The 13,164-nt window shown below is 40.1% G+C and overlaps 1 protein-coding gene across 2 annotated transcripts in view; it reads left to right on the top strand.

The window, feature by feature from the left end:
- pcnx1 (pecanex 1) overlaps positions 1 to 13,164 on the top strand; it is a 55,353-nt gene that overhangs the window by 29,349 nt on the left and 12,840 nt on the right. For both annotated transcript variants that reach the window (XM_017416441.3, XM_025005498.2), the window contains 12 exons: positions 893 to 1,046; positions 1,236 to 1,268; positions 3,715 to 3,886; positions 4,182 to 4,292; positions 4,458 to 4,549; positions 6,512 to 6,621; positions 7,813 to 7,918; positions 8,052 to 8,144; positions 8,351 to 8,501; positions 10,361 to 10,502; positions 11,238 to 11,415; positions 11,599 to 11,707. In XM_017416441.3, the coding sequence (XP_017271930.1) occupies positions 893 to 1,046; positions 1,236 to 1,268; positions 3,715 to 3,886; positions 4,182 to 4,292; positions 4,458 to 4,549; positions 6,512 to 6,621; positions 7,813 to 7,918; positions 8,052 to 8,144; positions 8,351 to 8,501; positions 10,361 to 10,502; positions 11,238 to 11,415; positions 11,599 to 11,707 (1,451 nt within the window). The remainder of the gene's footprint in view (positions 1 to 892; positions 1,047 to 1,235; positions 1,269 to 3,714; positions 3,887 to 4,181; positions 4,293 to 4,457; positions 4,550 to 6,511; positions 6,622 to 7,812; positions 7,919 to 8,051; positions 8,145 to 8,350; positions 8,502 to 10,360; positions 10,503 to 11,237; positions 11,416 to 11,598; positions 11,708 to 13,164) is intronic.

Genomic DNA, 13,164 nt, shown 5'->3' with positions numbered 1-13,164 from the left:
TTTTTTTTTTTCTCGGTATTTCTACCGGGAACGGCTACTCGCTGCGGTACTGACCAGAACCTCCAAGCCAAGCGCCCGGCGACCGAGCTTGCGCGCGTATCTGTGGACAGTTCAGCTGGGCTCAGAGAGAAAAAGGCAGTACCAGCAGGGAGCTGGTTGGAACTTCTGCTCGTTGCGAGAAGAGGTTTTTGAATAAAGTCTCAGTGCAGCGTCAGCCCTATTTATAGGGGGAGGGACTCTGCCCTCTCTGACGCTGACGAGTGTATCTCCAGCCAATCCTGGCTGGCGTAATGTAATAGGAGCTTCTGATGAGGTCACGCCATGGGCGTTCCCAATGTGAGACACTCACTCATGCTACTCAGAGAACCGGGGTTACGAAAGTAACCTAAAGTTCTGAAATAAAAAAAATCCTACTCATCCTATATGTAAAAAATCTAAACACTGGGACTTTGATATGGGCACAGTCAGAAAATTATACATATTGGCCTGTTTTATATAATGCTAAAAATAATTAAAGGCCTAATATTTCATAAAGCAATCCATATCTCCCCTTACATTTCATGCCAGAGTCTAAACCTAAAGTCTTATGATGAGATGAAACAAAGTTAGAGTTGTTTTGGTTAAACATTTTTCGTACCATTATTCAAAATCTCATGCAACATTGAGAAATCTTGCGAGATATGCTCAGATTATGTGTTGTGAATGACTCTCATCCACTTTCACACCAAATTTTAACTCAATATCTGTAAAACTGACTGAGTCGTAGCCATTTATGTGTTCGATAAGGTTCCTTAGCTTACTTTTTGTGCCAAGTTTAAATATTTTGGTTAGGTAGGCATAAAGAAAAACGCCTAATATGCACTTGCTGGTTGACTTTTCTGGTTCCTTCCAGGAACCGAGAGGTTTTAGAGAACGTGCTGGCGGTGGTGCTAGCCGTCCTGGTGGCCTTTCTGGGTTCGGTGCTGCTGGTCCACCGTTTCTTCACCGACATCTGGGTCTTTCAGTTCTGCCTCGTCATTGCAAGTTGCCAGTATTCTTTGCTTAAGGTAAGAAAATCGACCTAACATCATGGTATGGTTGAACTTGACTTTAAAAAGTGAACTCGAGAAGCATTGTTGCACATGTAGTCATGTTTCTGCACACATGTGGAAACATGAAAGAGACACTCTAAAGTGTTGCTTCATTTCCTCCTAAAACACATTATACATTCTTTCTGTGCGTCCTTTTTTTGACAGAGTGTTCAACCAGACTCCTCCTCCCCTCGACATGTAAGTTATTACTATTTACATTTATTTATATTTAGGGAAACCTTGCACTGAACACCTAGGAGTAGTGACTTCATGTTTAAATAAAAGATCTAGGTGAAGGAATTCAATTAAATTCAGTTCAGTGTATTTTTATGGCGCCAGTTCATAGAAAGCCGTTGGACAAAAACATTCACATTTAGGTCAAATCTTAAAAACAATGTTATGTGCGACCACGTTCGATCTTGCGAGGTTACACACTTAAACTAAGTCTTGTGAATGACTCTCAGCTACGACCACATCAAAGTTTAGCTCATTATCTGTAAAATTGACTGAGTTGTAGCCATTAATGTTGATTAGCTGTGGTAGCCAGTGTTTACTACTTACTGCTTGTACTTTAATTTCAGTGTTTTGTTTTGTTTCTGCTTCTGCTGCTTTCCTCCTGTGACTCTGAGTTCCTCCCCCCTTCTTTGCGTCAGCAGGCTGCTCTGAAATGGCTTCTTTTATTAATGCAGCTCTTACTCAGCTGCAGGCACAAGCTTTAAATAGCTGCCGAGAGTTTAGACCACAACTCGCTCTCTCACTTTCTCTCTCTCCCCGCCTCGTCCCCTTTCCCCTTTCCTCGGCTCGCATGAAGGGCTTCTTTCTTGCTCTTTTCATGACATTTTAAAAAGAGGAAGAAAACCTGGTCTATTTATTCTGATTGTTGGTGTGTAAAGTGGCTTCTTCTATGAGAAAACAAGGGAAGCCCTAGCCTCCGTTAGAAACCTGCACACTGCAACCATGCTTCCTTCTTCTACTGTGAAATCTTACACTTCATGCTCTTTCTTTTTATACCTGCAAACAACTCTTATGTGACATCGAGGCTTGTCAACCCAGGAAAGTTTGTTTTTCTTCTTTCCCAAAACTATTTTTTAATTTGTTGTTTCTAAACTGTTTCTAGAAGTATTTTTATCTACAAGGAAATGCAGAAAACAACCCAAAAGGCTGTAGTAACTATGCCTGGCTTCCATGTGTGCTGAAACAAAAAACAGCCCGCATGTAAAGTTCACACCTTGGGTAGGAACCATAGACTGTATACTGTTGAAACCAGATGGTTACATACACCACAGAAAAAGACATAATCGTTTCCTTCCTCACTGTCTGACCTAAATCAGACTAAACCTTTCCTGGTTTTAGGTCAGTTAGGATTCCTAAAATTATTTCCGTCCGTCACCTCTCTCTCTGGGCATCCCCAGAGGAGTAAAGAGTCCAGCCCCGTTCCAGGAGATGGGTTCCAGAGCCTAAGCTGTGTGTAGAGATGTGCCCAACTCTGCTACTTCACTTGTCAACCAACAATGAGCTGACCAATGTCATGTGTGATCACTGATAATAGAGCTCCATTACCAGTGATTATGTCTGATCATTGCTAATGGAGCTTGTGGATCCTACCTCGCTTGTCAACCGGCATAGACTCACCTGACCTCGAAGGTCCTTCTCACAAGGGGGTGGGCCCACATGTAGGTGGCCTCTGGTCACTCTTTTAGTCTTGGCTCTTGCCAAGCCCCAGGGGTCAAGGGTCAACCAGCAAGCTCCTTTTACCAGGCCTGACTCCAGGGGTTTGCACATTTCCAGGCAGGGTTTGGTGGGTTTTTTTTGTTTTTTTTTTCAAGGTTTTGAATTACTCTTAGTTTTTGTATTGTTCACAGTTTAATAAAGTGATTTAAAAGCCTTTTTGTCCTTAGGTTATTTAGTGTAGTAATACGAGTTTGTTTACTCTGCTCTGTTTAAGGCTGTTCTATTTTTTATCACCCTTATCTGTTCATTTCAGTGATACAGAATAGGAAGGTTTTGCTGTAGTTGAGAAACTAACATCTGCAGCACAAGCATGTGGTCTTTCACAGTATGAGTGTTTTTGTAATGACTCTCAGCTACTACCACATCACATTTTAGCTCAACATCTGTAAAACTGAGTTATAGTTGACTGTGGCAGTCATCTTGAATGGGGTTGACTCCAAAAGGTAATTTGTCGTAGATTTACAGCCAAGGCTAACTTTGAGGGTTTTATTAAAGTTTGTCGTTCATAAGATATTTTGCTAACAAACAAACAGGGTTGACTCCAAAAGGTTGATGCTAAATGTTTTAAGCAAAGATCTTGCACAATGAGTTGCATATGGTGTATATGTTGTTCTAAAGTCAGTTGGCTGTGGCAGCCATCTTGAATTGGGTTGGCAAAAGCTAATCAGTTGTAGATGTTAAGTAAAGTTGTATTAATATTTGTCCATTGGTTCCTGAAATATTTTGTTAGCAAACAGCCTCTTGGCAGCAGGCAATTAAAAACAACAAATAGATGAAGATTTAGAAGAACTTTATTTAGTTTTCTATTTTGAACTTCATGGTATGTCTATGATTGCTGAACTAAACAAAATCCCATGTAGAACGCACAGCTTCTATAATGATCTAGTTCTACTAATCTCTCCCGTGTCTGCAGGGCCACAATCGTATCATAGCATATAGCCGACCTGTGTACTTCTGCCTGTGCTGCGGCCTCATTTGGTTGCTGCACTACGGCAGCCTGAGGATCACTTCATCTCGCTTCACCCTGTACGGAGTCGCCCTCACCAGCTCGTTGGTGCTCGCTTCCGCCAGGGACCTCATCATAGGTAACAACACCGCTGAGTCAGCAGTCACACTGCTTTTTTTCCCTGTTTCTGGTTTTTTCCGTACAGTGTTGAAACCAAACCTTATACTCTTTACACTTTGTGCTATTTTAACTAGTCTTACATCAAAACGTTAAATGTATGCTGACTCAGCATTCACACTGTTCCTGCTGTAGCCTCTAAAACATGTCAGTGTAAACTATATTAAACCAGGTTGTTGCCATTTATAGCTGATATTTAAAAAAAAAAAAAAAAAGATAAATGTAAACCAAGTCAGTGTCACCTTGTGTCTCTGCAGTCTTTCTCCTGTGTTTTCCCATCGTGTTCTTTATGGGGCTGCTGCCGCAAGTCAACACATTTGTCATGTACCTCTTCGAGCAGCTGGACATCCATGTGTTCGGAGGCAACGGTGAGTGTTTATCTGCGGGGGTGATGAGGCAACAGACACTCCTATACAGTCGCACCGTATACATGATGGCGTAGCTTCAGGGGAGGCCGAACGGCTCTCTGCTGAGCCTGCTTCCTGTCACTTTGAGTCGTCTCATCGCGGGCGTCCTCTCTGTGCTCTCCACAGCTTCCACGAGTCTTCTGTCAGCACTGTACAGCATCCTGCGCAGCATTGTCACCGTGGCGTTACTGTATGGATTTTGCTACGGAGCTCTGAAGGTAAGAGCTGAGCCAACCATTCAGTTGTGATAAATATCATTTGTTATTATTATCGCCCACCACAGACAGGCAAAAGACAGGTGATTGTGTTCTTGTGCCTGTATGTGTTTGTCTGTTAGCAAAATATCCCATAAATCAGTGGACAGATTTCAATGAAACTCTCAAAAAGTAATTATTGGATGTGCATCTACAACTGATTAAGTTTTGGAGTCGACCCAATTCAAGATGGCCGCCACAGCTACGCAAACTAAGCAAACAAAAATGATTATAACTGAGTCAGTTTTTGCAGATTTTGGTGGTAGCTGCAAGTAATTCACAACACGTATTCTGATTTCTCATTACAAGAAGATTTTAGTCTAAAACTCCAACACCTTAGACCTTTAATTATTATAATTTTCTTACAGTAATACTGAACACACAGTGGTCAACTTTTTCGCTCTAGATTATAAAATGTTATGATCATTGTTCTGAAAGGTCCAGCATTATGCTGCTCTATTGCTACTGCTTTAATAATTTAACAGTGTCTCATATTTCTTATCAGGAAAAATTGAGATTGTTTTGAAATCACTCCATTTTTCTTTTTAGTGTGGAGGGTTCACTCTGAAAGAAACTTCAAAACATTTCTGCAACACCATCTAAAACTTACTGTTTTGAATCCTCAAACTAACAACCTTTCTGCCTTCTTTATGTACACTTTGCATTTTCCGCTTTTGTGTCTTTTACCTTTACGTTATATATGATTTTTAAAATTTTTATTATGCTTATGTACAAGGGATGTGCCATTGGATGAATATATTGACCATTACCCACTGGAGCTATAGGCAGTATATACATTTAATTTAAGAATGAGATTTTTCACTTTAGCTTAGCTATTTTAATTTTCCCTTTCAAGAATTTTAAAATAAATGTTTGATTCAAATCCAAACCGGAACACGCTGCTTGTTTGCAATCCTGCAAGAATTCCTCTTAACTTTCTGTCAGGTTTCGGTCCAGCCTGCCATCAGGCTGACAGCAACTTCAGCGAAAAACTATTCTTTATTATAATCAGAAATGACAATGACAGGATATGGTTAAAAAAGTATTTTGAGAAATATTTGTTTAAAAAAAATAAATAAATAAAGTTTTTCTATCACAATGTAGGCAGCTGTATAACTAAAAAAGGGGAAAAAAAGAGCAAACGTCACTCTTAATCATTTCTTATTGACTCTAAATTTGACATATGGACTGGTAACATTTTCGGATTTCTCAAGACAAAAAATTTTAAGTGCAAAAAGAAAAAAAATTAAGCTGCACCACCGAAGGTTTTTCCTCACGAATCAATAGGTGGAATTAATCGTTGTGCCGCTAGCACAGAGGCTGTTTGACACTCAGCTATCAGCTGTTAAATAGACTGCCTAAAGAATGAAACCACTACGAGCTGCTTGTTTTATTTCTGCCACTGAAAGCTGCCTGTGACGGTTGCCTCTGGTGCTCGGCGGAGCCAACATCCAGGATTTCTGGCTTCGCAGCACGAGGCTCTGCAGATGGAGAGTTTTGCCCCGCGGCTCGTCAGGAAAATAAGTTGTTTCAAGACATTATCGTGCAGGTTCCAACTTAAAAAAAAAATCATATGGTGTGACAATAAATGCATCATGTTAGATGTTAGCTACATGTTTGTTCTCGGCGTGATAAAGCTGCCTGCAGCTTCTAATATCATCCCAGAGCCAGTTGCTCACATCTGAATTATTTCTTGTCAGAGGTTTGAAGTGACTTCTTGATTTAAAACCAAAATATACCCAAGCCTGTGACTTTGTTTTCTTTCTGCTCACTCATCCTCAATCATCAGACAATAGGTGATGGAAATCTCTTAGCCTGTTAGTTTAGAAACTTCCCCTGCGCTGTAATATATCATTGAAATATACGCCGACACTCACTGCTGTCTGTGAAACAAATCTTCAGAATGCCATCTGTTCTGTTTTTCAGGAGACCTGGGAGCCACACCACATCCCTGTGTTGTTTTCCGTGTTCTGCGGCCTCTTGGTGGCAGTGTCGTACCACCTGAGCCGGCAAAGCAGTGACCCTTCTGTCCTCATGTAAGCTTCCACCCTGCATCATAAACCTTACTAAGATCAGCTTTCTAGCATCTGCACTGCGGTGAGTCCACATAGAAAGCAAAATGCTGGAGCGAGTATTAAAATCTGTTCGCTTCTCTTTTGTGTTGGACTCACCGATGTGGAACTAAGATAACCAAAAACAGTTCACCAAAAGCTTTTTAAAGAACTTGATCCTTCTGTGTCAGAGAAATCCACAAGAAGGTTTTATCTGGTGCATTTTAAAGCAAACTCTTTGATTTTGACCCATCTAATTCCCCCATCTATTAGCAGTTTCTGTTTCTCACAAGCTTATTTCATTTTTTACAGGGTTCTTACAGGTGCTTGGAATCCTTCAAAAATTGAACGTGGTATTTTCAAAATATTTTAAAAGTGCTTAAATACTGAATATAGAGCTTAAAACTGTAACTGAATTTGTTGCATCAGTCAGACATCGCTGTCCAAACCTTCCGACTCGTACGCTTTTTGTGTAGCGTACGCACATTTTAACTTCACAGTGCTCTTGTACTATTAGTTTCACTGAAGTACATATAAAGTTGCTACACTTTGAGTTGAGGCAGAGTCTCAGTGAACACCATCTAGCTTCTGTTGGAATAAGCAGAAAGAAACAAGAGAAGAAAAAAATGGACCTAATGGAGCAATTAGAGAGCTGGATTCGTTTCCAGCTGCCATACGTACAAGGATGTTGACAGCTGGATAGAGATGGCTGCAGGCTGCTTTTCACCCTCAGGCCTTATTTTGACCCTAAAGCACTTTCCGCTTTTTCTGCCTCACTTAATTGGAACAGTTATACTAAGTCAACCTCACGTTGTTTTGAAGAAAGCTTCAACTGTTTGATTGAGACCATAGGTTTGTCACAAAACAGGCAAATGTTTGTGTGTTGTTCTGTGCAGTGCGCTATGTTTATACCCATCAAAAATGGCCTGAAACATGAACAGAAACCAGTAAATTTAGTCTTGAAAATGAAAATGTATAGGAATGTTGTTCTATCCAAGATGGGGATTTCTTTGGCATTTTTTCAAATGTTCTGTTCAGAAAGTGTAAAACTTTTTCACCCAGTGGTTTCATGTTAATAACAGTGGGTCATTATATCCTATCTCCTCAGAGATGAATCAAACTAAGAAGACTTGTAATTGCACTACTGTATGTAATATTTGCTCTCTTGTTTCACAGCTCGCTGATACAGTCGAAGATGTTACCCAATTTGAAGGACAAGAACCCAGAGGACCCCTTCTCAGAAGTGCACGACCCTCTGCCAGAGAAGCTGAGAGCCTCAATGGTGAGTTGATCATTCTCAGTCTCCTCGGTTTTGCTAAAGTAGGTAATTTACATGACATTTATTAAAACTTACGATGAAGGTTTTAGTCATTCCTGGAGTTCTCATGTTCTGATGTTTGTTTTTAAATGTCTAGAATGAGCGGCTGCAGTCAGACCTGATCGTCTGTGTGGTCATTGCTGTCCTTTACTTTGCCATCCACGTCAGCACAGTGTTCATAGCCCTGCAGGTACAGGAAATATTTCAGCTTTAGAAGCTACACATCAGATATCATGGGAGTCTTTTTGAGCAGAACTAAACAAAGGAAGATCATAGTATGGCTTGATACATTAATGAGTTTTTACATGTCTGAGTAGCCATCAGATAGATGGTCGGAAGGTTTATTTTTGGAGCAAGTAAACTCTGAACAGTAACGTTTCTCTTGTTTTTCCTCAGCCTTTCCTCAGTTATGTCCTGTACGCTTTGTTGGGGACGGTGGGGTTGCTCACCCACTACCTGCTACCTCAAGTCCGCAAGCAGCTGCCCTGGTACTGCTTCTCTCACCCTTTACTCAAAACCAAGGAGTACTATCAGTTTGAAGTCAGAGGTAGGTCCTGTTGACTCCCAGAATCATTACTATAAAGGTCACACATGTGATTCGGTCAGAAATCTTCCTCGGTTTGATCATACCCCTTTTAGGCCCCCTCTATGCTCAGTAAAGGTGCAGAAAACCCGCTGCCTCAAAGAGTTGGACTGGACCAGCATGAAAACAAAAAAGAGAAAAAGCTGTACTGCAACTCAGTGCAAAAACAGTTTTAGCAAAGAAATTGTACGTATCTTAGATCTGCAGGCCATTGGGTGCTGGCGGACATGATTGTTGAAATATACTATGACTGTGCCCTCATTGTAGGCTATAACATGAGTGCCAACAGGAAAAATCAAACCTCTGCTGTTTGTATGAATCTGTCTGTTTACAACAAGAAAGTCTGCTTGAATTCTCTGATTTTACATTTTCTCATCTGACGGGGAAAAAAGAAACCAACAAAAACTTATTGCCTGGACTCTGATATGCAGTAAATACAAAATGGCTGATGAACCTCATGATATATTAACACATGTGTGCAGCATTTCTGTTAAATGAAAGCTGTATGGAAAGTGACTAAAACTAAAGTGTTCCCCGAACATCTGCACCTATATATCACCTGTACACAAAGCATAAATAAATTTAAAAAACAACACTTAACCTGTTTGTATGAGCCTGTCTTTTCTAAAATGTCCACTCAAGTTCTGATTATGTTCAATTCCAGGACAAATCCACATTTAACTCCTACGTTTTGTTTCGCAAACTTTCCCAGCTCAGAAACAGATCCATTTACAACAAATACCAGGAAACATGATTTCTGCTCTCATTTTATTGTCTTTAGTCCACATATTGTTTGGTAGGTAACAGGTATCCATGTTTAGACCATCAGCCTTTAATTTATGACAATATTCTCTTGTTATTTTACCAAAACCCACAACCAGCAGTAGCAGCTGTTGAATGTTTTGCCATCCAGGTAAAGAGTCAGGTGGGGGTGAGGATCTGCAACCTGTCATGTAGAAACATGATCTCTATTACGATTACTCAGACCTTAAAATAATAGACTAATCAGGTCCTTGCAGAAATTCTTCAAAATTATATATCTATTATGATCAAAACTTTCATGTGCAATAAATATTACTTACCTTTTTTGTTATTGTTGCCACTAATACACATATATAATTAAAGGCCTAGCATTCCTCGAAGGAATGCCTATCACCCGCCGCCTTTCATGTCACAGTTTTAAACTAAGGTGTCTTATCCTGAGAACTGAACTTTTAGCCATTTCAGTCAGACCTTGTAAATAACGTCACGCTCAGTCTCATAATATTGTGAGATGTCACAATCCAACGATTACTTTCTGAGAGTTTCATTAAAATTGTCCCAGTGGTTCATGAGATATTTTGCTAACAGACAGACAGGGTTGAGGGCAACAGTGCAAAAGTTTTAAGTAAAGATCTTGCACAATGTGTGGCACTCAGAGTACGTGTTGTGGACAATGCTCAGCTACTACCACACAACATTATAGCTCAATATCTGTAAAACTGAGTAAGTCATATTCATTTTAGTGTTTGCTAAGATCAGTTAGCTGTGGTGGCCATCTTGAATGGGATTGATTTCAAAAGTTAATCAGGTGTAGATGTTCGTTTAGTGGTTACTTTCTGTGAGGTCCATAGTTGATGATGATATGCTAATTCTGGAGACAATTGAAGACACACAGGGATGAAAACACTGCCCTCTGCGATGGGTGATAATTACACTGTTGATCTGTCATCAGTAAGCAGAAAATCCATGCAGGTTGAAAAGCTGTCCTCTTCCTTGTGCTGCAGTTGCTCGTGTCCCTGCTGTCCTGTCCTTCTGACCTGTCCCCTCTCGTCCTCTCTCAGATGCGGCTCATGTGATGTGGTTTGAAAAGCTTCACGTGTGGCTGCTGTTTTTGGAAAAGAACATCCTCTACCCGCTGGTCATCCTGAACGAGCTGAGCGGCAGTGCGAGGGAACTCGCCAGCCCAAAGAAACTTGACACAGAGTGAGGATCTTTCACTTTCAAATGTCCTAATTTCTTCAAGTCTCTGCTAGAGTTCGTTGGTTACACAAACATGTTAATCATCGACCACTGGAGTCTAATGGTGTTCATCTTTTTTTGTTTATTTGTTTGTTTTTAAGATGATACTTTCCACTTTATTCAAGCTAGTTTAATTTTCCCTTTTAAGAGTTTTGACCTGCAAATAAATCTACATTTTAAGTCCAGTCCTGAACAGGCTGCAATTCACTCTGATTGTTATTTCCAGCAGCAACTCCTCTGTCTGTCAGGTGGCAGTCGCTCCGCCTGCTCACAGACACCTGCTGACCAGCTGTGGGACAACATTGTGGTTTATTTGCTTAAGATCTGTGTGATTTTTTTTCTTTTTTTTAATTTAGCAATAAATTTGGTTAAATATATATATATATTTATCAAAATAACAAGATAAAAGGTAGAAAAACCATATGTTTAAAAAAAGATTTGTTCTAATAAAAATCAGGCATCAGAGTCTATTATAATGGCAGCTTTGAATTTTAGATCATTTCTACTTTGTAGGTGTGTCTCAGTCTGAACTGAGACTGGTCTGAGGTGGGCAATATGCATTCCTTCAAGAAATGCTTGGCCTTAAATGTGTTCATTTACAACCTGTTTATATTGAGTTAATGTTAAGCATGTTTTGTGCTAACTGATCATTTATCTGACTCAGTGTTTGTGATTATTATCGGATGTTTTCCATCCCAGGGTTGGTGCTCTGATGATCACAGTAGCAGGCCTGAAGCTGCTTCGTTCTTCCTACAGCAGTCCGACCTATCAGTACATCACCATCCTCTTCACCATCCTGTTTTTCACCTTCGACTACCGTCATCTGTCGGAGACGCTGCTGCTGGACCTCTTTCTGATGTCCATTGTTTTCAGTAAGGTGAGAGAAATACATAACATGTACAATTTGTATTCCTCTGTATGAATACAAGAAACTTGTACGCATTTCAAATAATAACGTAATATAATAATAATATTTAATTCAGTTCATGGGACTTTAGATGTAGCTTGTTTCTATACAGAAATTGATTTAATTTTCTTTTTTCCTGTTGTTCTAATTTAGTTGTGGGAGCTGTTTTACAAGCTGCACTTTGTCTACACCTACATCGCTCCATGGCAGATCACATGGGGCTCAGCCTTCCATGCCTTCGCCCAGCCCTTTGCTGTGCCTCGTATCCTTCAGAGCGTAAACTCTCCACTAAATGTCTGTTTCTCTGCGTCCACAGCAGTCATTTTCAGCTGCGCTTTTATTGCCTGCTGCCAAAGGTGCCTGTGTTTGTTCAGATTATCTGTACATTTACCCAAATATCTCATGAATCACTGATCAGATTTTAATGACACTTTCAGGAAATAATCATGAGATGCACATATAAGAAACAACCCAATTCAAGGTAGCCGCCACAGCCAACTGACATGAGAAAACACAATAATGTCAATAACTCTACTAATTTTATAGATATTGAGCTAAAACTTGGTGTGGTAGTAGCTGAACATTGTCTTGAACATAAACAGTACTTTGAGAACAAAGTATTACTTTAAAACCTTGATTTTATCTGTTGGAGTCAACCCTGTTTGTTAGCAAAATATCTCATGAACCACTGGACCGATTTCAATGAAACACTCAAAGTAATTATTGCCTGCACATCTACAACTGAGTCAACCCAATCCAAGATGACTGTCACAGCTAATCAGCCTTAGCCTACACAAAAATGAATATACCTCAGTGAATTTTACTAATATTGAGCTAAAATTTGGTGTGGTAGTAGCTGAGAGTCATTCACAACACGGACTCCAAGCCCCAACAGATCATATGAGATGTAACATTATTACTTGAGATCGCACAACGTTATTTTCAAGGTTTGACCTAAATGGCTATAACTTTGTCATTTCTCAGCGTAAGAAGATCTTTTGGCACTTTTACACAGGCTCAACTTGGGTCGACCCGGCGCAGGGGTGGGTTGTCCCACCCACTTTCAGCTCTCTTCTTGGAACCTCCTCGGTCGAGGTTCCAACAAGCAGAGTCAAGATTTGATGTCAGCAGACCGCATGGCGTCGATTAGCCACGTCACTGGATGAGTCATTTTCTACAGCCACTTACGTTTTTTCCAGTTAGTTTTTTTTTTTACTTTCCCTACTTTTTACTGTTTCGTCTCACAGCATAGAACCATCTCTGGCTCGCTTTTAAATTATTCATTACAAAACAAACGAGGACGAGGCATACCTTGAGCTCCTTGTCTCCCATTGTTGGGTGTTGCACAAACAATGACATCACCAGATTATCAAGCAGTATTGCTATGGCGAGCTCGCCCACATTGAGGCGGCAATCAGCTGTATGGAAAATCACCTAGACCAGGGGTGTCCAATCCTGGTCCTCGAGTGCCACCATCCTGCATGTTTTCCTTGTTTCCCTGCTCCAACACACCTGATTCAGTGATTAAATGACCTCTTCATGTTCTGCAGAAGCCTGTTAATCACGCTTTACAGGTGCTGGTCATAAAATTAGAATATCATGAAAAAGTAGATTGATTTCAGTAATTCCATTTAAAAAGTGAAACTTGTATATTATATTCATACATTACATACAAACTCATATATTTCAAATGTTTATTTCATTTAATTTTGATGATTA

The sequence above is a fragment of the Kryptolebias marmoratus genome, linkage group LG10 (assembly GCF_001649575.2).
Source record: "Kryptolebias marmoratus isolate JLee-2015 linkage group LG10, ASM164957v2, whole genome shotgun sequence".
Taxonomy (NCBI): Eukaryota; Metazoa; Chordata; class Actinopteri; order Cyprinodontiformes; family Rivulidae; genus Kryptolebias; species Kryptolebias marmoratus.
This window is presented reverse-complemented; position numbering and strand designations above follow the sequence as displayed.